The sequence below is a fragment of the Malus domestica genome, chromosome 03 (assembly GCF_042453785.1).
Source record: "Malus domestica chromosome 03, GDT2T_hap1".
NCBI lineage: Eukaryota > Viridiplantae > Streptophyta > Magnoliopsida > Rosales > Rosaceae > Malus > Malus domestica.
In genome coordinates this window covers 25,136,530-25,164,353 of record NC_091663.1, presented here as the reverse complement: position 1 = coordinate 25,164,353, position 27,824 = coordinate 25,136,530, and the positions used below count along the sequence as shown (strand labels likewise).

The 27,824-nt window shown below is 36.3% G+C and overlaps 1 protein-coding gene and 2 long non-coding RNA genes across 5 annotated transcripts; 2 read left to right on the top strand and 1 right to left on the bottom strand.

Moving 5' to 3' along the window:
• The first annotated feature begins 14,102 nt into the window (after window positions 1-14,102).
• On the top strand, window positions 14,103-22,641 carry LOC103427803 (receptor-like serine/threonine-protein kinase SD1-8). 2 transcript variants are annotated; one of them, XM_008365887.4, is made up of 7 exons: window positions 14,103-15,621; window positions 20,662-20,802; window positions 21,048-21,241; window positions 21,354-21,561; window positions 21,666-21,903; window positions 21,993-22,143; window positions 22,227-22,641. In XM_008365887.4, exons 1-7 carry the CDS (start codon window positions 14,238-14,240, stop codon window positions 22,542-22,544), a joined length of 2,634 nt encoding a protein of 877 aa, XP_008364109.3. In that variant the 5' UTR covers window positions 14,103-14,237; the 3' UTR covers window positions 22,545-22,641. The 2 variants fall into 2 exon arrangements, with proteins under 2 accessions (XP_008364109.3, XP_070675296.1); XM_070819195.1 differs by having other exon boundaries at window positions 15,138-15,621; window positions 21,329-21,561.
• Window positions 22,642-23,134: 493 nt separating this feature from the next.
• LOC139194491 (uncharacterized) lies at window positions 23,135-25,606 on the top strand. Of its 2 annotated transcripts, none has more exons than XR_011579386.1 (3): window positions 23,135-23,388; window positions 23,823-24,133; window positions 24,769-25,606. It is a non-coding gene; the product is annotated as an uncharacterized lncRNA (long non-coding RNA). The 2 variants fall into 2 exon arrangements; XR_011579385.1 differs by having other exon boundaries at window positions 23,785-24,133.
• Window positions 23,605-24,771, bottom strand: LOC103427813 (uncharacterized). The gene is made up of 2 exons (XR_011579384.1): window positions 24,584-24,771; window positions 23,605-24,402 (listed from the first exon to the last, which is right to left on the bottom strand). It is a non-coding gene; the product is annotated as an uncharacterized lncRNA (long non-coding RNA).
• Window positions 25,607-27,824: the final 2,218 nt, after the last annotated feature.

Sequence of the window (27,824 nt, the reverse complement as noted above, 5' to 3'; positions counted from 1 at the left end):
TACGCAACCAAGATCTGCGGTTATCAATTGATCAAAAGAAAAGAATAGCAATTTCAATCAGATCTGCGAGCGAACTGGGAGAAAGCAAAACCCTAATTTTGATTGTAAGGATGGAGGGAGGTTTGTTGGAATTTGGTTTCGGAAATGGGGTTTTGGATATTTGATTGGTGAATTTTTTTTTTTCAATTGAACGAACTGAAATAGTTTTGTTGTGGGAAAATTGAAGAAGCTCGATGAATTGAGAAGGTCAACTATCACACTAATTGAATTGAGAAGGTCGACTATCACACAAATTGCTTACTCTGTCGCACAGTAGATGTTTGGTTAAATGAGAAATGTGTAGTTGTGAGTCTGTGTTTACTTTCATTGCTAGATTTCCTGTCCACTAAATTTTCATCCTTTTGTTTTCATGCAGGAAATTATATTTTGGATGCAAAATTTGATGTTTTTGTGATATTGCTACCCAAAACAAGAAGCGATATTAGCAATTCTCTCTCCTCTACCTACGCCCCAGCGCCTTCATTGCATCTTCTCCAAGTACCCAACTTCTCAATAGAAAAATTAGGTTTTTTTTTTTTGTTCTTGTCATTAATTTGGGAATGGTGACTATACTACGCAATGGGTGAGATTGTGTGTGTTAAAAGAGATTGGGCATCTATAAAGCCACGGAAAATCCCCAAGTCCAGTTCTGATTTTTCACTCATTTCATTTTCTTTTTCCCTTCATATTTATGAAAAGGATTAAGACTACAAAGTTGAGGCTCTGAAAAATTATGTGGATCACAAAAAGGGAGCACCAGAGTAACTGATCATGGTCTTTTTCCTTCTTCATTTACCCGGTTGCACTGCTCGAAAATTTTCTCATTGTTGCTTGGACTTTTGATTAGCATCATTTTTTATGCATATTTTGTAATGGGTAGTTGGTGGAGGGACGTTGGTCTCTCTTTTGTTTATCTGAGTATTATATTGGATTGGATTGTATTGCACTTGGTTTGACGTTGTTTAGGTCGGCAATGCAGGGATAGAAGACAAGAAGTTAGCAAGGGTATTACTGTAAACAAATTATAAAACAGTGACTATCAAAATCAGAATAAAAATTGAACGTGAAGAACCCACTGTAGAGGAAAAGAAACCACCCGTACTCCACATTAGGTGTAAAACTACCAGCCACCCTCATCTTACATAATTGAAAAATCAGTGCGTGGTTTTTCATTCCACGCCATGGATACAAGTGAATCACAACAAAATCTAAAGGGATGGTGAAGACGAGGCAGGGTCATGCATGGGTCTTTTGTCACCATTTTCAGAGGTATATTACTCTCTTTCTTTTCTCTATTTCACAGTTGCACTTTCTAATATATTTTCCTCCTAATACAATTGGTGCCTTTTTCACCTTTCATTGAAAACTTTATGATGATGTTTCATTGGTCATTTCTTAATTGCTTCAATTAAACTGGTATTAGTTATTTTGTGCTCGTGGGGTTTATGCTAGGGGAGGTTGGCCGAGGCGGAGCAGGTTGGGTTGTTTCGTGTGACTGTGAGGGGATGGAGAGGTTGGCCATGAGACGGGGGTTGTATAGTGTGAAAAAGGCACGAGAGAGAGAGAGAGAGAGAGAGAGAGAGAGAGAGAGAGAGAGAGAGAGAGAGAGAGAGAGAGAGAGAGAGAGAGAGAGTTAATGATTGTTTAGTAGAAATTAATCTATAAAAGAGTTAATGACCAGACTGTTCGCATTTGAAAGGACCTTGAAGACAGTACTAAACAGATAACTATGACCATGGTAAGTGATTTCTGTCATCGTTTATTTGTTCCATTTAATTGTGGATTACGCATTTTCTTAAATATCTATACTTTTGGCTCACCATTCTACTTTGTTCCAACTTCTTTCTCGCCTCATGAGTAGCCTATTTGATTGTATTGACTCTTACTTTGACATTTTTTATTTGTCATTGCTGATAATTTATATAACACGCATGGTTTATCTTCCTAACATTGTCTTGATGATTCAAAGAGTAAATTCCTTGCTCCCTCTTTCTTTAATCTGGCAGGTGGGGTTTTCAATTTGATTCTCGACCCAAGAGAGAGAGAGTGTGTGTGTAGAGAGAGAAGGCAAGGATGGTTTGGCATATGGGCGACGACGGTTTACTTGCTTATGGCTTAAACAAAAGGCCCAAATGCTGATTATCATGTTCTGCATATTTAGCTTAACTTTTATGTAGTTGAGTTGTTGCTTGAGTATGATTAGAGTAAGAAAAGTAGTAGTGCTACAACGGAAGAAGAGGGAAGAGAAATAGTTGAATCATCTTTTTTTTGTTTTGTTTTTGGTAACATAGTTTCATCACTTTTGGTTTATGTTATCTCCATGATTTTGTTATGAATTAATTTATTTATTCTATATGTTCAATTTTGTTTCATCACTTTCAATTCAGACGCTTCACCTGTAGAGCCGTTGTGAAGTTCGACGATGATCTGTGCTTTATTTTATGACGATGATTGTTATTCAATTTTCCCATTTCATTTTTAATAATTTTTAATTCATATTCTTCTCTTTCTCACTCTTCACCTGTACAGCCGTCCCGTGTGTATAAGTGGTTCAATGCATTAGACGTGAAGAGCTGGCGTGCTGGGAGATGGTACTTCGAAAGTATTTCTCTATCTATTTCTTCTGCGTTTTATTAATTTATTTGGCTATCAAATGACACTTTGTTCTTTTCTATCTTAGATTTTGTCTAAGAAGAAAAATGTTACGCCTGAATGTTTATTAGGCACTCATCGACTCATATTCAAAGGTGCTCAGCTTAAATGTGTCTTTATTGTTCTGTTTTCTATTTGGTACTCATATGTTCCTCAAGCTACACAAGCATCCTTACTTATTTATTGTGAATACTCTTCATTTCATGTTATATATTTTCTTACCAAAGAGTAAATAGGTAGAAAAATTAAACATTTGTCACGAAGGAGTCTTCACAAGAAATGTTGTGTACAAAGATATTTTGCTTCCCTCGAATTCAACATAAGGTTAGATTCTTTCTTTTAATGTTTAATTCCCTTTTTCAACTTTTAATGCAATTGAATTACAAATAATGCTAATATTTGATTTTAACCAAACGCATTCAATTTTCAATAGGACAGAACGATATGAGTTCATGATATGTTTTGGTGTCAAGTGTATCAAGGTCAATTGAAGTTCTTGGATTGTTTTTATACTTTTTATTTAGTTTTTAGTTGCAACTAAATTATAAGGATCTTCTCTGCTATTTAATACTTTTTTTTTACATATTCTAGACAAAATACTTTAAATTCCTGGTTGTATTATTACAGATGATAATCGTTTTTATTTTATGTTTCTATACATTGAACCAATCCTCACATATAATATATCTAAAATGGGTAAGTCGCGCGTATCACACCGTGATTAAAAAAATATCTTTCGCACACACGTGAGCGCATGCAAGAAGGATAGTATATTTTTAAAGGAGAACTCATTGGACACCAAGGAGAAGTCTGAGCTGTGTTATTTAAGCAGAGGTTTACTAACATGTAGGCAAATTTGGAATGATAGGAATGAAATTGTTTTCATAACTGCTGGAACAACCCCTAACAGAGTTGTAGTGACTGCTTTAGCGAGTGGGATTTCTTATTTCAGGGCTAATAACAAAAACTACGATGGTAGGTCCATGAAGGTGGAAAAGATGATTAACTGGTCTAAACCAAATGCCCCTTTTGTAAAAATAAATTTTGATGGTTCAATGGCAAATAAGGCTAAATTGCGAAAGTCCCTGAGATTTGTATAACACATCACTTTGGTCCCTAAGATTTCAAATCAATAGAAGTGGTCCCTGAGATTATCCACCACCCATCATTTTAGTCCTTCTGTTGAAAACTTCGTTAAGTGTCCCGGTGCTCTTGGTTGGAAGTTTGGACAATTTTCAAAGCTTCATAACTCAATCGTTTCTTAACCAAATTAGACCTATAATATATCAAAATGAAGATAGGAAAGTGTAGAATAAGATTATATGGAAGCCCAATGGTTGCCAGAGATGGTCGGAAAATAGCCTCAAAGTTGACTGGTCTAACGAAAAACTAAAAAACTAACCGGAAACTGGGTAAACTTTAAACGTTCATAACTTCTTCAATACTCAACGAAATCAAATGATTCAAAAAGAAAAATCATACTTCTCAATGAGAAGAAGAGAATGGTATCTTTTTTACGGCTAACTTGCCATGGTTTGACTGGAAAACGGCTTGAAAGTGGCTGTCATGGTCTCAAGTTATCCATTTTCGAGCTGTTTTTCGGTCAAACCACAACGAGTTAGCCGTCAAAAAAGGTACCATTCTCTTCGGTCAAGAAGTATGATTTTAGTTTTTGAATCACTTGATTTCGTTGAGTATTGAAAAAGTTATGAACGTTTAAAGTTTACCCAGTTTTTTGTGAATTTTCCAATGTTCTCTCGGACCAATCAACTTTTCCGACCATCTCCGGCAACAATTGAGCTTCCAAATAGGTATAATCTTATTCTACACTTTCATGTCTTCATTTTGATATATTATGGGTCGAATTTGGTTAAGAAACGATTGAGTTACGAAGCTTTGAAAATTGCCCAAACTTCCAACCAAGAGCTCCGGGACACTTAATGGAGTTTTTAATGGAATGACCAAAATGATGGGTGGTGGACAATCTCAGGGACCACTTCTATTGATTTGAAATCTTAGGAACCAAAATGAGGAGTTAAGCAAATCTTAGGGACCATTTTCGCAATTTAGCCTGGCAAACAGTGCGGGTTTTGTTATTCGAGATGAGGATGGGAACCCCAAGATTGCAGGTGCTCTTAATCTGGGAGATAACACAATTACGGTCGCCGAAGCTTTGGCTCTTAGCGAGGCTGTGCTCGGCAAAGCGTAAGAAGATGATGCACATTATTGTGGAAGGAGACTCCAAACTAATCATCAAGGCTTCAGGGGTTTTGTGAAGTGCCGTGGAGGGTTAAGATTATTCTTGAGGATGTCAGAAGGATGGTGGATTTCTATTGGTAGGGATGTTCAAAATTGTTGAAATATCTCATATCAACCGTATCCCTAAGAAAAGAAGAGTTTACATATCTCAATCCCTCTCAATCTAATGCCGAGACCTTTTGTGATAAAACCCCATACGTGACGGATTCTGCACTTGCTCACTACCAAGTTAGGGACAATATCAGTGTTGTTAGATGTAGGCTCTAAGCCGGTCTCTTTGATAATTCTACAAAAATTTACATGTTCGGAAGTCTTGTCTTCCGAGGATGGCTTTGCAAGCCTTATTTTTTCAGTAAAAAAATATATTTTTAAAACTAGTGACACTACGTTGCAGTGTGAATTCACTTTGAAGAATCAAGAGGTGTTTGCTTTCCAAAACCGCTTTGGAGGAGAAAGACTTGTGTAAGGCTTAACTTGCCATTGGATTATGCTGAGTGACACTAGCTATAACCCACTCAAAACTTGACACATGTTAATTTTTAAGTATTATTTCTTATTTATGATTAAATTAAAAGATTTCACAATAAACACATTAGTTCTAATATAGGAGTAAATAAATTATAAACTTAAATCCTTGAGAATAGATTAAGGACATACAACAAGTTCTTTGTATTTACCCTAATATACAAGAAAAGAAATATGATTCAATATTTGTTTGTTTAGGGTTTATATTCATATTCAATGCATTTTAGTACCAAATTCTAAATTAAAAGAGAAAAATTTAAACTTCTTAGCCTGCATATATAGTCAATTATACTGCATTCAAATCAGTCCGACACATTTTGCCATACTTGGTTTATTTAACACATTTATCTGTTTGATTAGTTGCATAATTTTCTTTCAACCTTTACCAGGAAAATGGAGACTAGGAAGCTATGGAAATGCAATCTTAACTTCCGATTATTTAACCTACGGATGCTACGGTTCTACTTAGTATTGTAAACGCTATCATATTCGTCAACAATTTAAACTTATTTTAGATCCGTCAAGAACCAAGCATCTCTTCGATTAATTTAATCATAATTCGATAATAATAAGAAAATTATTGGATCATATAGAACGGAAGAACTTGCTGACGAATCTGAATGTCCTTAATCTTTTTCATGGAATTCTGAAGGAGATAAGTTTATAATTTAATTGTTTATTTTTCTTATTTAGAACTAATGTTTTTATTCTGAAATATTTTAGTTTAAATTATAAATAAGAAATAATAATTATATTAACACGTCAAATTTTAATTAAGTGAATTTTAGTGCAATTCAGCATAAATCAATGACAAGCAATACAAGTTTTTCACCTATTGGATGCTCTGAAACACTACGCAGTGTCTAAGCATAGTCGGTTGAAAAACTTCTTAAAACCAAATAACCATACCATGTGTTTAGATTTCCGACAGAGTTGGGATTAGGCAGCACATTTTATAGAGCACAAGTTTACGACGTTGTTTACGAGTATTTCGAATAAGGACTAAGACTATAATTAGCAACTAATTAAAAAACGTATAAATGAAATCACTACCAAGAAAATAGCATGGGATTTTATTTTTTGATTTACCGCAGTGGTAATTTGAAACCTAATAGAACTCTTATTTTACCACACCACGGTGGCGTGTTTTGAGCGTGATTTGAGCGTGATTTGAGGGTGTTGCTATATATTAGCATTTGGAGTGGAAGGACTAAAGGCAATCATCAAACCCACTTCAGAGAAACACATCGATTTTGAGCACTGAAACGCTAACCAAGAAAAAACCTCTATCTCCGCAGCCTCCTGCCCTACTCGTTTTTTTTCTCTCCAGATTCTTAAATCTCATATTCTCAGGAAAGCGGAAGCAAGAAATTATATGGCACCTGCTAATGACATTCCAGTAGGCTACAAGTTTCATCCAAGAGACGAGGAGTCAGTGGGATATTATCTTCACAACAAGGTTCGCGGCCCACCCTTTAGGTTTAGGGATGAAAATGTTATCCCCGATATCGATCTTTATGGTAGCATGGAGGCGAGAGATATATGGAATAACAATCGCGGACAAGATTTAGGAGACGATGAAGACCTTTACTTCTTTACCAAACTGAAGCCAGCGAGCACCAAGGGTACGGGTTCGCGCGTGGCTCGCAACTATAGGGTCTGGGACCTGGCATGGACAGAACAGAGGGAGTGAAGTCAAAGATCCGAAGACTAGGCGATAGGTTGGTGGAAAAGGTTTACATATGCGAATACAAAATATCGTCAAGAAAACGGTTGCTGGATTATGCACGAGTTTCGCCTTGACCGTAAACTGGCCATGCGCATTAAATCAAATTCAAGAACTAGTGATGGTGATGAATATGTCGTCTGCTGGGTTCAAAAGAATTATGATAGAAAAAGAAATGTGGATGATCATGAGGAGACTCGAGTAGTAGAATCCCAAAGAAACAAGATTCAAAGGCAATTTGAAAATATTGATGAATCTTATGCTACTCCCCTGTCTTCTGAGGTTGTTGACAAGGTTAATACCGATCATTGCCCTCAGAAGCAACAGCCGCAACAAGAGCAACAGACTAATCTTAATGCCAATAGTACAAGTAGTAGTATTGGTGTGACTAATGTGGATCAGCGAAAATACGACTACTATGAGGATCAGCCAAAATACTATGAGCCACAGAATAGTCACGTTAGTCCCATATCTTCAGTGGTTGTTGAGGTTATTGTTGATTCATACTATAATCAGCAGCAGCTAGAGCTTTGTAATGTTACCGAGTTTCCACAATACTACAATGATTCACAAGAACCAATGGCGAGGCCAGATGATTTCGTTGCAGAAGCAGCATGTCCAACAATGCCCTCTTCACTAGGTATGGCTAACCAAGAAGAGCATCTTCAGCACAATGGTTTTGTGAATAACGGGATGGACTTGCCACAGTATGACTACTCCAGTACACAAGACCCAAGTAATGGTACTGATTTCTGTCATTATGATCCGCCGCAGACTGCTACGACTGGGTTTGCTAATCAGCCACACCACATTGTTACACAAGACCAGCCAAACTACTTTGTTGCCGATCCCACCGTGGGTTCTTCACTTGCTAGTCAAGCCAATATAGATCAGAATCATCCGGTCATGAGAGATAAGAATCAGCATCCGCTTCTCAATTTTGACTACTCACAATTTTATGAAGTTGACGGTGATGACATCATGATAGTCTTGGACGACCTTTGGAATAATATGGTTCAACCTGCCGCAGTTCTTAGTTAAGTTTCTTTTTGTAGATATAGTGATAAAGTATGATTTGGTTGGTAACTAATATTGTTTACAAGTCCCTTTTTATGTACAAAAATATATATGTTACTTTTTTGATAAACGTCTGAATCTAATGTAACAAATTGTTACTAACAATGTTCTTATTTCATACTACAAATCATATCATTTTACTTTCCAAAACTTTCCCTTTTCTTTTCATGCATGTATGGGAAGATCTTAGGTAAAAGGAAAAATAAAAGCTATTTAACAGTGAATTTATTTAGTTTGGAAAACTAAAGAACAGATCGGAAATTGATAAAAAGTATCATTCACAATTCCACCTGACCTTTGTTTTCGTTTGTTCATCAACACATTTCCTAAAGTTTTGGAAATGAAACCAATTTAGCTTAAAATTCATAATTTCTGTAAGTGTTTGATTATATTCTGCCTTGAGGTTGGTGGGTGGCGGAGGACATTACAGTTGGGTACGAAGTTTCACAACATCTTGTGCTCGTCGTATATGCTAATGCGGTGGCTCAAAAATTGGTCAATTTGGCCTGGTATTATTATGTTGATTTTGTTAGTTTAAGGCTACTCCAAATTTAATCTAGAGTGCTTGAGGATTGAAATCTTGCTTGATGATTCAAATAATACCAACATCGTCCCGTATAAAAAAATGTGTTTACAAATATATATTGAATAACATTTGTACATATAACAATCTTTCGATTTACCCAGGAGTAGTGGATAGTATCGAGCAAATGATAGATTGATCTAGTCGGTGGATAAGGCTTTCTCTTCAATATGTTGTGTTATAGTTTCAAGCCTTCAAACCCTATTCCCTCTTTTTAACGTGGCTTCGATTAATAATATTGGTTGTAGTAAAAAAGTAATACAGTCTCATAATATTCATCTTCACTTAAAATTGGGGGTCTTAAAGTTAAATTTTATGGATGGTATGTTCGAAACCAATTTATTATGGCAAAGGGTTGTGTAAGTTAGCCAAGTATATTGCTACATAAGAAAATATCCTTACAAACACAACCTTGTAAAACCATCTAAATCGGTAATGACAAGAGTACCTAACTCAAATCAAATAAATAGATGGAGAATGTAGTGATGATTGTCAAACACATCGATCTATTTACACTAACAGTATTATTTGAAATCTTGATTGGTTAATAAAATAATACAACCATTGTCTCATTAAAAAAAATGTATATACAAATATATGTATAGAATAAAATTTGTAAATATAACAACCATACCATTTACCCGCTTCACTTGAGCGCAAACTAGACCCATTTCAGACTTTTAAGAAAGAAACTACGTCTGTTTAAAGTTGGATAACAAGTGGTAAATCGTTACTCGGAATTACTTGAAACCCACACGTGTCTTGCACGTGAAACTGTCGGTGAGTTAGTATTTGGGGAAATAAATATGCACTTTCGGATTTGTCTTTTTGGTTAAGCCCATACTAGGCTATATTATCTTAATCGCTTGGCCCGAAGCCAATTGAAACTAATATGACTCGAATGTCATTATTTTACTTCAACAATCAAACTTGAATGGTTATTATCTATTGAAGTAATTAAAGTTACCATCAGTACATTAATCTAAAAGAAATTTAAAATTATTGCCCTGAAGTCCACTTTTTTGCATTAACGATTCAATAATTTTTTTTTCTTTGCACCGTTAACTCTTTTTCGTAGTCCTGATGAACTCACATTTGGGTTCTTGAGGGAAACCCCAAATTCACTACAGTTAGTTATATATATTGTATTATGTGTTCTTGTAGGTACCTCTTTTATGAACCACAAGTTTATACTAAATCGAATATGTAGTTTCGAATTTAGTGCATTTGAAACCCAAAGTTTTCAATTCAAAACTTACCATGAAATCTGAAGCTTTCGTGTTTAAATTAAACCAATACATGTCTATAGAACTGTGAAGTCAAGACTTTTAGCTTTGGCTTTCCTTGTCAAATATTGTAATTGAACCGCACACATGCTCAATATAGTTTTAAGCTATACTTTGATTATGAGTTGTTGCTGCTGGAGTAAATGTTCAAGATGTGGCACTTTTCACCTCAAAAGGTTTGTTCATGCATGTGCATTTCATGTCTATATTTGTTGCATTATGTCTAATTTGATTGTTTAGTTAGTTTTGCGTGCTGACTTCCAGTGGTTTAGGCACACAAATTAAGACAACCCACATAGGCTGGCTGGCACCCTTTTGCTGGTGGTCAGTTTGTGGCCATTGATCTACCTAGATCTCAAAGAATGAATCTAATACTGATCGAGATGATGAAATAGTGGGTCTTGTTCACAAATGTGTAGAACTCGATGGCAAGTTGCTGATGAAATTGATTATGTGTGCTATGTGTCCTAAATCGAAATTTTAAAGATGCCTTAACTGATAAGGAATTGATTTTAGCCATGCAGGAAGAGCTAAATCAGTTTGAAAGGAATGAAGTCTGGTCCCTTGTTAATCATCATTCGAATACTAATGTTATTGGCAGCAAATGGATTTACAAGGACAAGTTTGATGAGTCAGGAAATGTGATTAGAAATAAGGTCAGGCGTGTTGCTCAAGGATACTCTCAGCTTGAATGTGTTGATTTTAATGAAACCTTCGCTCCTGTTGCTCATCTTGAATCTATTAGAATTCTTTGTGTTATTACATGCCATTTAAAATTCAAGCTATTTCAAATGGATATTAAAGCATTCCTTAATGGGTATCTTAATGAAGAAGTCTATGTGGAACAACCAAAGGGTTTTGAGGATCCTCACAACCAAAGGGTTTTATTGTACTTAGCTCAATGCACTAGACCTAACATCTCCTTCGCTATTAATCTTTTGGCAAGATACAGTAATGCACCTACACGTAGACACTGGACTGGCGTGAAAGACATTTTCCGTTACCTTAAGGGTACTACGAATTTAGGCTTGTTCTATCCCTATGGATCCTCAAATGATGCCACACCCCTTGTTTCTCGAGTCGATTCTCGCCTTGTTGGTTATGCTGATGCATGATACTTATCTAATTTGCACAAGGCACGTTCTCAAATGGGTTATGTCTTTACCATTAAAGGCACCACAATCTCTTGGAGATCAACTAAATAGACCTTAGTTACCACTTCGTCTAACCATGCTGAAATTCTCGCCTTACATGAAGCAACTTGAGAATGCTTTTGGTTGAGAGTAGTAGTGGGCCATATTCACAGTTCATATGATCTTCATCCTGTCGTTGATGTCCCGATGACGATTTTTTAAGACAATGCAACATGCATCGAACAGCTCAAGAAGGATTACATCAAAGGAGGCAACACCAAGCACATTGCGCTGAAGTTCTTCTTTTCACATCAACAACAAGAACATTAGAAGATTGAAGTCACGCAAATCCGTTCACAAGACAATTAGGCCGACGTCTTCACCAAATCACTGCCGAAGAAGACGTTTCAAAAGCTTGTTCATGGTATTGGTATGTGTAAACTTTCTGAGTTGTAACATTGCTATTTCTCTTTGGAATTGTGTCAAACTCAAGGAGAGTAACCTAGAGAATACTTGTTTGATCTTAATGTACTATTTTCTCCTACGATTAGAAGCATTTTTCCCACTGTATTTTTGCTACCTAACTAGGTTTCAACAAGGCACCCACCTTGGGCTGGTCATATCCCTGATGACATCCTGTAGGGTTGGTCATATCCCTGATGACATCCCGTAGACGTTTCTTTTAACTTTGCATTTCTCACGCATTTTTCCTTAGACTAAAGATTTTGTCCCTACTTGGGTTTTTGCCGTAGCCTTAAGGTTTTTTAGCGAGACTTACTACTTATGCAAGTTCATACCTTATTGAGAATATGCGTTGTAATACCCTAAAAAATTTAAATATATGAAATAGTTATTCATAATTATGAATATGTGGGGAAAATAGAAAATAAATCGATTTATGATTATGGAAATAGAATTGGGAAATTTTAAAGTTTTGTTTCCGAAAATTATTATAAGTTACATAAAGTGTTATCGAGATTTTATGTTATTCATTGACAAATTATATTAATTTATTTGAATCTAGTTTTAAATTAAACTAGTTACGAAGTTTGAAGTTGGAAATTAATTATTTAAAATCCGTCAACTTTTTTAGGTCACAATTTATATTTGAAAATAGAGCTTGACCTCACGAACACGTGGGCGCAAACCGTTCGTGAAACGGAGTTATAACGAAAGAGTTATTAATGTTTAAAGTTGGGGACAAAATGGTAAATTTGTCATTAATTTGGAAGGCTCCAGATTTCTGGAGAAATCTGATCAGCCACATGGACGTCCGAGATTAAAAGTCGAGGAGGAATAAGGAGGGAAGGGGGGGCCAATGAGGGAGAAGATCGGGAGGGAAAGGAGAGAAAGGGAGAAAGATGGGGAAATCGGGTTTTCCCCAACCCGTGACCTGGCCCGGCGTAATCTCCCAACTCCGGTCACCGTTGATGACAAGGTTGGTGTCAAAATAATCCTTACCTCGAGAATAATCGATCTCACTTCCATTTTCATTCGAAAATGTAGGAAAATTGGGTGGATTTTGGTGAAAACCGTACAGAGGGGTGCACGGGTTGGGCTTCAATTCGCCACAATCTGAAACTAACTCCTCCCATTTCCACCACCAAAACACTCTCCCTAAACCCAGGAACAAAGCCCATGATTTGGTTAGGGCGTCAGAGTTTATTTGGAGCCGAATCAAGAACACCCAAAAATAAGGGTTCCGACGGTTCGTGGGCAATTTGAGGTGTTTCCCAGCCAAATTGGCTTTAGCCACAGGTATGAAAGTTGTTCTACTCATTAAGATCTACTTAACTGTAAAATTTGGAAATTTTTGGAAAAAAGTTGATTTTTCCGGCGAGTCAGGGCGACCGACCGCCACCCGCGGCGGCGCGTGTGGCGGCGCCTGGCCAGTGGGCTGACTCTGCCATTTTTCATGCTAGTTTTGATGTTTTGAATCCATAATTTATGTTCACATGGTGTGATGAAAATGTTTGGACTGAATTTGTGATTGTTAGTCACTAAGATGTTAAAGTTAATGAATTGGGAATTGTATGTGAACTACGAGAGGCTTGATCCCGCTCAAGGGTACGTAGGCAGTCTAACAGTGTTAGATGCAGTCTTAAATAATCGAGAATTTTATTTTAGTTGAGAATTATTCTTAGATCGTAAATTTATTTAAGTGCAGTAAAGATAGTAAATTGATAAATAAATTATATTATGCTTTGTTAAGAGAATTAATGTTACAGAACGTGTGGAATTAAGGAACTTAATTAAAGTGTCGTGAAGATTGGTAGCTAAATAAACGAAAGTTTAAATTTTTGAGCCTATCACCGATAATTATTGCCGAAAATAAATATTTTCGGGGTGGGGTGTTACATGCGTTGTTCCTTAGAATCAAGTACCGACGAGTCAAATTCCTCAACTTTTGCATGATGCTGAATCTACCTTGAGTATTTACACACTCAAGGGGGAGTGTTGTAAACTTTCCTAGTTTAAGTGTGATTGTGTAAATCCTAGATTAGATTGGATTCTAGTTATCATTTCCTATTACAACTTGTATTACTTGGGGACGGAGGAATATCTTCTCTCTTTTTACTACTATAAATAAAGGTACAATATAGGAGGGATAACATACATATTCCCCTACAATTCTATAAACACATATTTCTCAATTTCTCTACCCTTGCCACCAGTCCTATTCTGTTTGTCAGATAAAATAGGCTACAACACCCGTATCAAATTTTCTCTACAGTAAATTCCCTTACAGGTAAATAATCAAGCTAAACGTAGGTAAAATTGGGGAAGATTTGATTAAGGCAATCAAAGCATGCAAATTTGGGAAAGTTAATCAAATTATACTAAAGAATCCAAAGATCGCCGACGGCCTCCCTAGTCAAGAAAGCCAATAGAACGTGCACTGTACAGTCTTGCCAAAAGTAAAATAAAAGGCCTTTTAATTTCTCCTTCACCTATCAATGGCTAAAACATCACCCACCTACAAACCCAATGCTTCATATGCTTTCAACAAGAAAATCATCCTCATAGAAAAAGAAAAAAAAATGAGAGCTCCAACAAAACTCGACCAATATTTCTCCACCCTTCTCTGCCTCGTTCTACTCCCTTTCCTCCCAATCGCCACCTCCAGCGACTCCTTGTCTTCAGTTCAATCCCTCCGAAACAGCCAAACCCTCGTCTCCTCCGGCAACGTATTTGAGTTGGGGTTGTTCCAGCCGGGGTCTTCCGGTTGGTACTTGGGAATATGGTACAAGAATATCCAACCTCAAACAGTTGTTTGGGTAGCAAACAGAGACAGCCCTCTTTCGAATTCGTCATCAGCAACAATCAAATTTGGCGACCGTGGAAATCTTGTTCTTGTTGATGAAGGAAGTGGAAACGTCACATGGTCTTCCAATGAAACTCAAGCTGTGAACCCAATTGTACAGCTTTTAGATTCGGGAAATCTAGTCCTCAGAGAAGAAGATTCAAACCGAAACAACCCGAAAGACGAGTTCCTTTGGCAGAGCTTTGACTACCCAACAAACACTCTGCTGCCGGATATGAAGCTGGGATGGAACTTGAGCTCAAATTTGGACAGGTACATAACTTCATGGAAAAGCACAGAAGACCCGTCTGTAGGTGACTATTCTTTCAAGCTGGATTACCGCGGTTTCCCGGAGATTTTCCTGAGAAACAAACAGGTCGTAGTGTATCGCAGCGGACCCTGGAATGGGGAGAGGTTTAGCGGTGTGCCTGAGATGACAGTTTCAAATGGTCTTCAGTTCAGTTTCGTTTCCAATTCACAGGAGGTGTACTACACTTTTTCAATAAAGAACGATTCGAAACCGTTGTATTCACGACTGATCGTGAGCCAAGATGGGTATCTCCAACGGTATACATGGATTGAATCCAGAAAGATTTGGAACCAATTCTGGTACGCCCCGAAAGACCAGTGCGACAGTTACAGAGAGTGCGGCCCCTACGGCGTCTGTGACTCAAACGCTTCGCCGGTGTGCAAGTGTTTGAAGGGGTTTCAGCCCAAGAATTTGCAGGCGTGGAATCTGAGAGACGGGTCCGATGGTTGCGTGAGGAAGACGGAGTTGGAGTGTTCGAAGGATAAGTTTTTGGGTTTGGGGAACATGAAACTGCCGGAGAGCGGCGGCGCGTTTGTGGACATGGGCATTAATCTTGAGGCGTGTAGGAAAAAGTGTTCGGAAAATTGTTCTTGTACGGCTTACGGGAATGCGAGGATTGAGAACGGAGGGACTGGTTGTGTGATTTGGAGTGGGGAGCTCATGGACCTTAGGCAATATGCAGAAGGTGGACAACATCTCTATGTCAGATTCGCAGCTTCTGAACTAGGTAACCTTTTCCTTTGCATTACTCTTTTGTTTTTTTTTTTTTATGCTACTATTATTTTTGGAGTAATTCGGTAAATTAAATTTGCAAGCTACATAATATGTTACTAATAAAAAATAAGCACGTTAATTAATATTAAAATAATAATTTAATCGTCACTTAGTATTATGGTATAATGGTATTCATTTTCACTTGTAAATAAGAGGTGTTAGGTACGATTCTAGGCAAAGTCGAATTTGAACAATATTATTATGGATGTCTCACCGTGAGGCCTAGCGCACTCTCCCACCCATTTGATGTAGATAATATCGTTTATTATTAAAAATAATAATAATAGTCTAATCATTAAATTTCATGTTATATAGTATACGAAATTTACTTATCCTAACATTACCCTGATTATTTTTATTATTAGTATTAATATCATTAATCTAATTTTAAAAGTATAGTTTATTGTCCATAAATCTGTTTTGAAATATTGAAACGTGGTTTTGAATTGTATAAGAACGCAAAATTTGGCGTCTTTAAGATTGAGGAGACGTGTTTCAGCTTGATATGACCATATTTGAGTTAGCCTAGGATTAGAATTTAGAGTTTTCATATTCGTTAGTTACAATGACAATGGATTGTGACGTAATAAAAATTACATTATTGGAAGGAATTCAACCATTAACATGTTATAATCTTAGGGTGTGTTTGTTTGAGCTCCTTAGGTTTCACTAGAGTAGACTGACTTATTAGTCTGTGTTTGGTTTGATCTGGGACTGTCTTTAATGGGATTAAGTCGGACACGTTCCGACTAAAGGCTTCTCTACCTCGTCTTAGCTAGGACCCCCGAAAAGGTTGGGATTGCTAATCCCGGCTTTCTAATATCTGCATCGTTTGCGATCTGCAACCATGCGTTGCCAAATCCAGTCATCAAATCCTGCGGTCTTGTTGATCTCCATCATCCCTGCAAACCCATCACCAAATCTTGCCGTCTTGCCAATCTCCTTCGTCTCGCGAACCCAACCTTCTATTCGCTTCAAATTGATTTCTCTCCCTCTTATAAAACCCAACGAACCCACAACCCAAATTTCCCCTCTTTGCTTCAAAAAAGAATACCTAGCTGGATTTGCTTTGGATTTAATCCAACGCCAAGAACTGAAATTGTAATCTCAAAGAACTAAAATTTAAATATCAAAACAAATTCAGAGTTTCATATTTTGAAGAAGAGAAGAATAGAGCAAAGTAATTTGAGTGAAAATGGCGAAAAAGATAGAGTGGGGAGGGTGACAGTGGACAAAGAAAAAAGAGAGTAAAAATGGGAACGGGCAGGAAAACCATGGACGGAGAAAAAGAGAGGTTAAGAGGAAGGAAGAAATTATAAAAGAATAAATAAATATATTAATATTAAAATATTAATAGATATTTATTAAATAATATAATATTAAAGTTTATTAATTATTCTAATTTTTAGTCTGACACTGCACCAAACGCGTCCTTAAGTTAATCTAGCTTAGTCTAGTTTAAGCCAGTCTAGCTTAGTCCCTAAAACTAGTTCAGTCCAAGATAATCCGGTACAACAAACGCACCCTTAAACCTATATTCTACCATACCCTCTTTTCAAATATAGCATGCGAAAGAAAAAAGAGGGAATGAAAGGGAAATGTGCGTCATTGGTATGAGGTGTCTATCCACATGTCGATTCATGAATATGTGCATCACGTTTTGTTGGACTCTCGTTGATTTAAAGCGAACTTGCTTTGAAATTATGCTTTCTCATAAAACGTTTTTCCAGATGTTTCCCGTGACAGATGGTCGAAATTTACAACTATATATGATGGGTTTTTTTTTCTTTTTTTTTTTAATAAAATGATCTTATTCGTTAAAATTTGAACAACATTATTGCTAGTCTATTATGAGATTTAATCCACTTTTTCACCTATTTAGTGTAAATAATTAGTTTGTTAATAAAATGTGCTATTGACACTGAAAAGTAGTAGATTAGGTTTAGGTTACACAATAAATTTGATATAATTATTTAATATCGACTTGTCATTCACAAGAATCGAATTCTAAACTCCTCGCTTACAATTTAAAAATATTATTAAACTGTAATATTAAGTAATAATTTAAATAGAGACTGTTTGTTCGCGTTTGATTTTTAGAATTTAGATTTGACACTCTACTAGGGATTATATTTCATTTTAATTTGGTGGAATTAGCCCACCTTGACAAGAAAAAGGTTAATGAAACGGGTGCTTTCGGCAGCTTGTTCAAATTGAGAGGGTAGTGGCCGTCATTGTTGACTTGGTAAGGTTTTCTTGAGCTACAATTAGCGGTCCTTTTCAATATTTGCTTTAAAATTCCAATACCAGGGCAAACGGTCCGAATAATTTAGGCGGGATAATATAATATTGTAGGCACCACTGTAGATTTTAGTAAGAGAAATTGGACCTTGTGGAAATATCTCCAAAAACAAAAGGACTCGAAAGTACCTTTAGTAGTCGTTGTGGATGGCAGGAAACCTTGTTCATATTTTAAAAGTAGTAAAGTGCACATGAGTTTAAATTATTAGAAAGGAAACACATTATTAGTCATGTTCATATTTGATCCGTCAATCAAGACAGGATTAAGACCGTATTGTCTTCTTCGTAGGTTAACTTGTAGACGAAATAGTAGGATTAATTGTGCATGCGTGCATGGGTTTAGTTTTGAGTGTTCTTATTTTGTGAGTCTTTTAGCATGAATTGTCAAGACTAATTCATGCGAGGTTTACGATTGGTCTTAATATTTTGTAATGACTCTTATGTACTTGAGGTAAAGGACCGGTAATTGCTTTCATTGAGTAACTTAATGATGATGTCTATACAAAAAACACAAAACACAACACATACCTTTTACACTCTTCATTTTACTTCACTCACACTCTCTTTAATTGGTGTGTATATATATATATATATATATATATATATATATATATATATATATATATATATAGTGGTGATTTTTGCACATTCCATTTCATCTCCCACAAACCTTAAACCCTTAATTCTAAACCTTTCAATTGTTCAATAAATTTTTAAGGTGCGTGAGAGATTAAATGAGGTATGTAAACAGTGGCGGAGCCAGAATTCTGAATGAGGAGGGGCCTTTTACACACTTATATATATATGTGTGTATAAAAAGTTGAATTCATAACATGTTGACATATGCAATTTGTGTAATCCTCACAAAACTGAAAAAATTCTCTTAAATTCAATACTAAGAAGAAAAAAATGTAAAAAAACCCAGACAACCAAGTAAGAGGTAGGTTGTGGAAGGCTAAAGAAAATACAAAGAAGTATAAAAAGAAGGAAAAGGGGAGAGGTCTGCAAATAAAGAAGGTGGGTTGCTTTAGAAAATTATAGGGTGTATATTACTATTAGGTGAGAGAATCGAACCAGAAGTGCGGTTGCTTTTTCCATTTAAAATTGCACATCTCTTTTAAAACTCCCCTACCAAACTTATCGTTTCATTAAACTGTCGAAAAGATTTAAAATCAAAACAGTTTAACGACGTCGTTTGCTTCATCTTCTTCCATGAGGTTCACATCTCAGATGAAGTCAGGAAGGGCCGAGGACTACCCTAGTCCCTTGGTGGCTCCGCCCCTGTATGTAAAAGTGGGAAGGGATCCTCTCTGGAGCCATTCCATCAAATCCACCAAATCAATCAATTCTGACCCTTGAAATTTGATCATAATCTCCTTAGCACAAAAAAATCATTATCCTCAACTTTCAGTATATCTTGAATTTAGAAAGTTAATTATTCATTACAGTTAGAGATCAAACAAGGTCTTAGTAACAAATATTAACATGTATGATGCAAAGTGTAAATTTGTGAGCGCTATATTCCCATTAGAGGACCAAATTATGTCTGAGTAATTGTTAAGTACCATTTACACTTATTTTTACTTTTCATATATTCATATTAATCTTTTGTTATTGAGATTATTCAATTTATTTGATTCGATAAGGAAAAATTAAAAAAAGTACATAAAATAAAAATAAGTATGTGGATAACACTACCTTAATTCATGTCAAAAGTGTAGCAGTCTTTCCATTTCATGTAAGCTCTTGGCTGTTCACCTATGACTAAAGCAGCAAATAGACATGTGCCTTTAATTGTACACACAGCAAATAATTGAGTGGTTCTCTGCAAAACTAATGAAAAGTTAAGTGCAGAACCTAAAAAAATAAAATAAATGTGGGCTAATTAAACAAATAAATAAAGAAAGTAAATACGTGGGCCTGTTTACCGGTGGGTTAGGTACGCATCCGCGTCTACTTGGTCCCCTCCTCAATTGTACTTTTATTAAATTTCTAATCACAACTGTTTATGCTGATATCGTATCTATGGTTCCAGTCTACCAGACTACCAGGGTTTCTTTTATTGTATACTAGCAAAGAGCAGTGTGCGTTAATAATTTATCTTAATAAATATATATTTTTTTTAATATTACATATTACTGTTTTGTCTTCTTTATGTAAATATTATGTATCAAAAGTGAAGGTAAAATTAAAAAAATATGATTGTCATTATCTCAAAAAAAAAAAAAAAAAGGTAATATAGGGATATGATTGTCATTTTGTCAAAAGGTACAAAATTACTATTTTGCCCTTCTTTTGTCAATAGTGTGTATAAAAAATGAGGGCAAAATAAGAAAAAAGGAGAAAAAAAGTTGACAATGAGGGTTTTCTTAATAATAGTATAGATTATTGTTTAACATAGAGATTTTTGCAGTACTACCTTTTTTATTTTCTCAATGCACTTACAATTCTATATAGAATGCCAAAACGCTTGCTTCTTACTTGTAACGCTCGTTATAAATAATAATTTAACACATATTGGCTTAGAAATTGTTTTCTCGCATGTTTTTACGAGTTAAATCTAAATACGAGTGGCAATTAAGAAAGAATGACATTTCCATATAAAGGTTCAGATAATGTTATGCTTAGGAAAGTAAACAGCTATGTATTTTATAACAGTAACACATTACTGACTATTGTACGTTCATTTCAGATGGCAACGGGAAGATGAAACGAGTACTCATTATTGTAGGCATTACAGTTGGTACTGGCATTCTGCTAGCAGCACTCGTTATCTGTTTTGTATGGAAGAGGAAATCTGGTATTACGCGTAAAGGAAGGATAGAACAAAAAGGTAGGTACTAAGTAACTTCGATTCGGCGATGATACCAATCTTCAGTACCTAGTACATTATCAATGTTTAATCAATCCCGTTTTGATATCCTATTGACAATTGGCCGACAGAATTCTTGTCAAACATCGACAATGTACCATGTATTGTAGATTTGTTTCCGGTGTGGCAGCAATTCACTCCCCATACAACCAAGGAGTGCGTAACTAGAGATTGAGTTACAAAGTTTTTGTTTTCTGCCTGAACAGGTTCTTTTGAAAGAAGCCAAGATTTTCTGCTAAATGAGGTAGTTATCTCAAGTAAAAGGGAACACTACTCGGGTGAAAGGAGCAATGATGAGCTAGAATTGCCATTGCTTGATTTTAACACAGTAGCAGTGGCTACGGATAACTTTTCAGACGAAAATCAACTGGGGCAAGGCGGTTTCGGTTGTGTGTACAAGGTAATTAAGCACATTTTGTTAGAAATCAGTGTTACTAGATCATGCATAAATTAAAGTAATTTGAGAAATAACGTAAGACAGATTTAGTTATTTGTGGCTATTCCGATTCCAGGGTACAGTAGAAGGTCAATTAGTTGCTGTCAAGAGGCTGTCAAAGAACTCTGGACAAGGAACTGAAGAATTCAAGAACGAAGTAAAGTTAATCGCAAGGCTTCAGCACCGAAACCTTGTTCGGTTGCTTGGTTGCTGTGTCGACATGGATGAAAAAATGCTGATTTACGAATACATGGAAAACAAAAGCCTGGATTCTGTTCTATTCAGTTAGTTCCTTCATCAACTTCATCTTCATTTAATAACTATAATTAAATCTATAACCAGTTTTGATTTTTGACATTATTTATGAAGTTGATGATGTTCGTTGTAGGTAATGCGAAAAGGTCTATGCTGGATTGGCCAAAGCGCTTCGATATTATTTGTGGGATTGCTCGTGGACTTCTTTATCTTCACCAGGATTCAAGATTTAGGATCATCCATAGGGATCTCAAGGCAAGCAACATTCTACTTGATGGAGAATTGACCCCAAAGATATCGGACTTTGGAATGGCTAGAATATTTGGTAACGATCAGACGGAAGCCAATACCAGAAGGGTAGTGGGAACATAGTGAGTACCAACGCCCTGCACATGTGACAAAGTTTCTATATTTTCCTGCTTACCACATATGCTAATTTCTCTTCATTGATGTTCTGCAGTGGCTATATGTCTCCAGAGTACGCAATGGACGGGCTCTTCTCTGTCAAGTCTGATGTCTTTAGTTTTGGTGTTCTGGTATTGGAAATTATTAGTGGTAAAAAGAACAGGGGATTTTATTACGCGAACAACGAACTCAACCTCCTAGGACATGTAAGTAAAAGGGCGCATAAAATTAATTTCCACAAAATAACTAGATTCACTACTGACTGAGAAATGGCTTGGAATTGTTGCAGGCTTGGAAGCTATGGACAGAAGGAAAGGGGTCGGAAATAATTGATCCATCAGTTGGGGATTCATACTCCCCCTCTGTGGTGTTGAGGTGCATTCAAGTCGGACTCTTGTGCGTCCAAGAGCGTGCGGAAGATAGGCCTACAATGGCCTCTGTGGTTTTGATGTTGAGTAGTGAAACTGCAACAATGCCTCAGCCTAAGAACCCTGGGTTTTGCCTCGAAAGGAATAAAAATCCTGTTGAAACAGATTCATCCTCCGGCAAGCAGGACCAATCCTGCACTGTAAACCAAGTAACAGTCACAATGGTAGATGGTAGATAGTGAAATTTTTTACCATATCAACTCATCAAGCATGTCGATTTTGTATATTTTACAACAAACACAGTTTTTCTTCTATGAATCTCTCTTTTATCTTTAATCTTTCGCTATATCATCAAGCATTGTGTTCATCTTAATCCACCAGCATGTTGGTACATGTTAGCCATAAAACTTAGCAGCCATAGCAATGGAAAAAGAATCTAGACCTACTTAGTAGCCATGGCACCAACAGAAACCTAAGAACCTAAGTACACACTTAACAGTTATAGGTTGTTGATAGGACCAATGGGTTACACAGTTTATATAGCCCATGCAGCCCATGACATGGGCTATATATACATGGATGATCCATCTTAATATAAAACATTACAGTTAATAAATATATGACAAATGACTATAAAATTGATTTTCACACTTTTTTTTTTTTAATATAGCATCCTATTTGGCCGAAAGAGGGAAATTTGACAAAATAAAAAAAAAATGATAGAAAAAAAAATTTAGGAAAGAGAGAAAAGGTGTAACAAAATGGTGCGTTAAAATTTCAAAAGAAAACTAGATACAACACGGATAACCATCTAATCCACCGCCTTGCAACTTGCAAATGACGTAGCGCCTCACACCGCCTCAACTTGCAAATCGCGTATAACGCTTGGCACCGCCCTCACTACCAAATTGCGTACGCCTCATACTGCCCGGACTTGCAAATAGGTTACGCCTCGCACCGCCTTGAGGCGATTTGTCGAGGCCTCGCCTTGCCACTTCGCGTCTTAGGAACGCTTTATTGTGTTGCCAACAAATTTCCCTCGACGCCTTCACCGCCTCTAAGGTGCCATTTCCACCGAAATTTGTAAGCTTTATAACGCAACCCACTCACTTCCTCAAATGCTTGTAACATTAACAATCTAGGATTAATTCATCAGAAAATAACTTTATTTTTTGTAAAATACCCCCACACACCACCATATCATCCCTTCACGTACTTTGACTAAATTGCGATGGGTTTCAATATCCCTCTGTTTTTAGTATCTAACTCATCATTTGGCAGATTCGAACGTAGCAACAATTATTCCAACGTTTCAGCTTAGTTGTTCGTGTTTTTTCTCCACTGAAATGAATTTGGCTCTTTATAATGTGACAAGCTGTGTAACAATGGGGATATATACTACGAACAAAACAACGACGATTATTTCAATAACAAGAAACATACAAAGCATTTGACTTTGTTATACTTGAGATTTTTCAGTTAGGCGGAGGATGATACGGAATCGGAATTAAATGCAGGTCTTGTTTTCTTCGGACCGCGATGCCAAGGGTCTCAGTCATGTCCAAGTCTTCGTGCTTCGTTCCATCGGGAAGTTTCCAATCGAAATGGTATAGCAACAATGCAAGCGGGAGCTCCACGTTTGCCAGACCATATAATATGCCCGGACATATTCTCCTTCCTGCACCAAACGGGATGTATTCGAAGTTTGTTCCCTTGTAATCAATGGAGCTGTAATGGAACCTCCCTGGTTTAAACCTCTCAGGCTCAGTCCAGTACTTGGGATCTCTACCGATAGCCCACGCATTGACGATTACCTTGGATTTCACAGGTATATCATATCCACCCAATCTCGCACTTCTCTCCGCGTTCTCTTGGAAGTAATAGGGGAACAGAAGGGTGTAATCTCAGCGTCTCTTTAATCACTGCGTTTAAATACTTCATCTCTCTGATGCTTGTTTCATCTGCTTTCCCTTTTCGATTAAACACTTCCCTCACCTCACGCTGTGCCTTTTTCATTACTCTTGGATTTTTCATCATTTCTGAAATTGCCCAATCTACAGTTGTAGCTGATGTCTCACTCCCAGCCGAGAAAATATCCTGAAAAAGGTTCATGCAGAATTAGAATGCAGAAAGACTAATAATTAACCAGAAACAAGAATTCATATTATTCTGAGGTCGTATATTAAGAAACAAGAAATGGGGTAATAAAACTGAAATCGAAAACTGATTTGACTTATTAAAGCATGATATCATTGATATGAACAGAAAGTGTACTCACAGCATGATATCTTTGATGTTGTTAGTAGTAAGTGAAAATTCAAGCGCACCGCCATGTTCGTGAAATTTTAGGAGAACATTTACAAGATCTTCCACTGTCTCGCCCTCAACATTTTTTGTAGTTTCAAGATCTTTCTGATGTTCGTTGATGATGTTTTCTATTATTCTGTCGGCTTGTTTATGCAGCCTCTCAAGCTTAGGCCTGATTCCACTAACCAAATGAAGCAAGCTAACAGAGGGATATAGATCTGCAAGAGCGAAGCCCCCCGCTACTTTCCCAGCTTCCTCGGCAACATATATGAATTTCTCATGATCTCTGGTTTTTTTTTACCAAAGGCTGCTCGTGAAGTGATGCTGTACGTCAATGAGTAGATTTCCCGAGTAAGATTGATAGCTGATCCTGATCGTAAAGCAATCGATTTAGTCAGCTTCAGTACCTCTTCTTCCCTAACGGGTCGGTAAGATTGAACGCGCTTTGTGCTTAAAAGCTCTAGTGTGCAAATTTTTCGTAGTTGTCTCCAGTAATCACCGTACGGTGCAAGGGCAACGTTTGTAGAACCGTAAGACAAGATACTCGCGGCGAGGATCTATGGCCTAGATGCAAATATAACATCGTGGGTTTTCATCACCTCTTTTGCAAACTCTGCCGATGAAACAACAATGGTGGAAACTTCTCCAAGCCTCAGGTGCGTAAGGGGTCCATATTTCTCGGCCAAGTCCCGTAGTCCGTGATGGGGTAGACAGCCGATGAGCTGGTGTAGGTTTCCTATGAATGGTAGCTTCCATGGCCCGGGTGGTAGATTTGAAGCGTAGTTGTTGGTGTTGCCTCTCTTCCCTATTTTCAGTACCATGATTATAAAGAGCAAGAAGGCAAACATGATTGGGAATGAAGGCCACTGATGCTCCATGAGGAAAAAAACAGGAGAATTTGGATTAAAGCTGCTTGCTAGTTAGATTGTAAAGTGAACATTGTTGGAAATTTTGAGTAGAATTTCATTGTCCCACATTGCTCACTACCAAAAAGTTCCTCACTTTATAAGGTTTTGTTCCTTATAGAAAGTTATTGGAGTGATGGACCTTGGAGAATAAAATTAGGCTCACCCTTGGGATTAGGTTTTAGGATATGCTAATTAATTGATAATTAATATATATTAATTTCGACTTTAATTAATTATTTTCAGATTTAATTAATTATTTTTAATAAATTTCAAATTTAATTAATTAATTGTTTTTTTATTATTTTATCAACAGACTCATCCTTTCAGATGAAGTTTGAAGTGTGAAAGAACGCAGAAAGAAAACACTCATCTGAAGAGATGTCTCTCAATAGTCACATCCTATTCTTATACCCATTACAAACAGGCATAATCCCACTATATATACATCCGTCTGCATGACATTTAGAACACAAAAAACATAAATCTCCTTCTATAATCCATATCATTCTTACTGAGAGTACCACAAAAAAATTCACCAGAAGTTAAGTTTTCCAGTGTTGGGATTCTAACTTGATCGTTGAATCCTGGTGAAACATACGTCTGGAGAACTATAAGCACTAAGTAGGGGCGAAATTTCTGTTTCAAAGACATTGCGGTACGCAAGCCTTGATCTTCAATATTTCTGTTTAACATTAGTTCATTGTTCATATACTGTTTATTTATTAACATATATAAATTTATCATAGATTATTGACAAATATCCAACAAACATAACGCAGAGTAAAGAGATGTTATTATTTTCTTTGATGCAAGGAAACGAGAACTTGTTGGTTTCTCTTTGCTGCGCTAATCAATAATTGTGGACAAAACTACTTTGCAAAACGCAATTCAATCTTGAAAAGATATGCGTCGTTATTTTTTATTATATTTTATCAAATAAAAAAAATTCAAATGATTTTTGTTTATCAAAAAACGTAATACTTGTCTTTCATCTCACCTTCTTGCCTTATTAAGGAAAACTAACGAAAATGCTTTGAAAACTTTGAGTTTTAATGATAATGATAAAATAAAGGGTAAAGTGAATAGTACCAGGATTGACTTTTTAGTGTAAAAATGTGGTTTTTCGTTAAAGTGAACAGGACCGGGAGCTTTTCGTTAAAGTTCCCTATTTTTTATGGACAAGGATTGTCTGCCCTCTCATTTTCGATGTCCTCCCGTGTCCTTCTGTTTGTATGGTTACGGTTAAACCACGTTAACATTTTATATTACTATTCATTTTTTTCTTATTATCTCTATAAAAAAAATATAAAATGTTGACGTGGTTTAACCTGATCACACAAAACAAGAGAGCACTGGAGGGCACCAGAAGTGGGAGGGCAGACAATCCTTCTCCGTTTTTTATTCCTAAAAGAAATGTCAGTGCTTAGGCACAATTTTCTAAGCTTTCTGCGAATGGAAGAGATAATTAGTTAAATAGTTAGTTGCTACAAAGACACAAACCGGTGAGCGCTACTGCGCCCATCTGCTCTTTTTTTTTTTAGATTTTAATTATTTTTAACGATTAAGTACTTAAAAACTCTTAATATTTTAGTGTCATTTCAAATTAATCTCAATATTTTTAAACATTTCAAGTAAATACTCAACTTATTGAACTTATAACATGCATTAAGCTCCAATGAATTTTCAAACATATATTATATTCAGAAACCATTAATTGAGTATAATATGGTCAACATTAATATTAGTTGTCCCAAAATCTAAATTTCAGCATATATTATAAAATATGAAACCCAATGATCAAACGAGTATTGAATTGAATTGAAAATGGACCCATATTGAAATTACATCAGAAGGGTATCAAAGAGTTTCAAAGAGTTTGTTTCTGCTCATGTTTGTTGATTCTCAGCTCGTAAATCTTCAACTTCTTCTTTGTGACCGGTGAAGATGGTGGTGGCCGCATCATAACAGTTCATATTTAAGCAACCTCCATGACCTTCTTTTTGATGTTCGCGGCTTGAGTTGTAGGTGGAGTTGGTAGTTTTGCGTTGGGTTTGGAGATGACATTTTTTATATGTTAAATAATTGTTTAGAATGTTTAAAAATGTTAAAATCAATTTGGAAGGACACTCAAAGGTCGGAGGGTATTTGGTACTTAATGCTAGTTTTTAAGTTAATTCTTTTTCACTTCCGTATTCTCATCGCACCATCCTCCTCTCACTTCATCCTTTCCTTCACAAATACATTTTCCCTCTACGTTCTTCTAAATTAATTTGTTTTGGTGTACAACGGGGCTAAAGCCCAGAA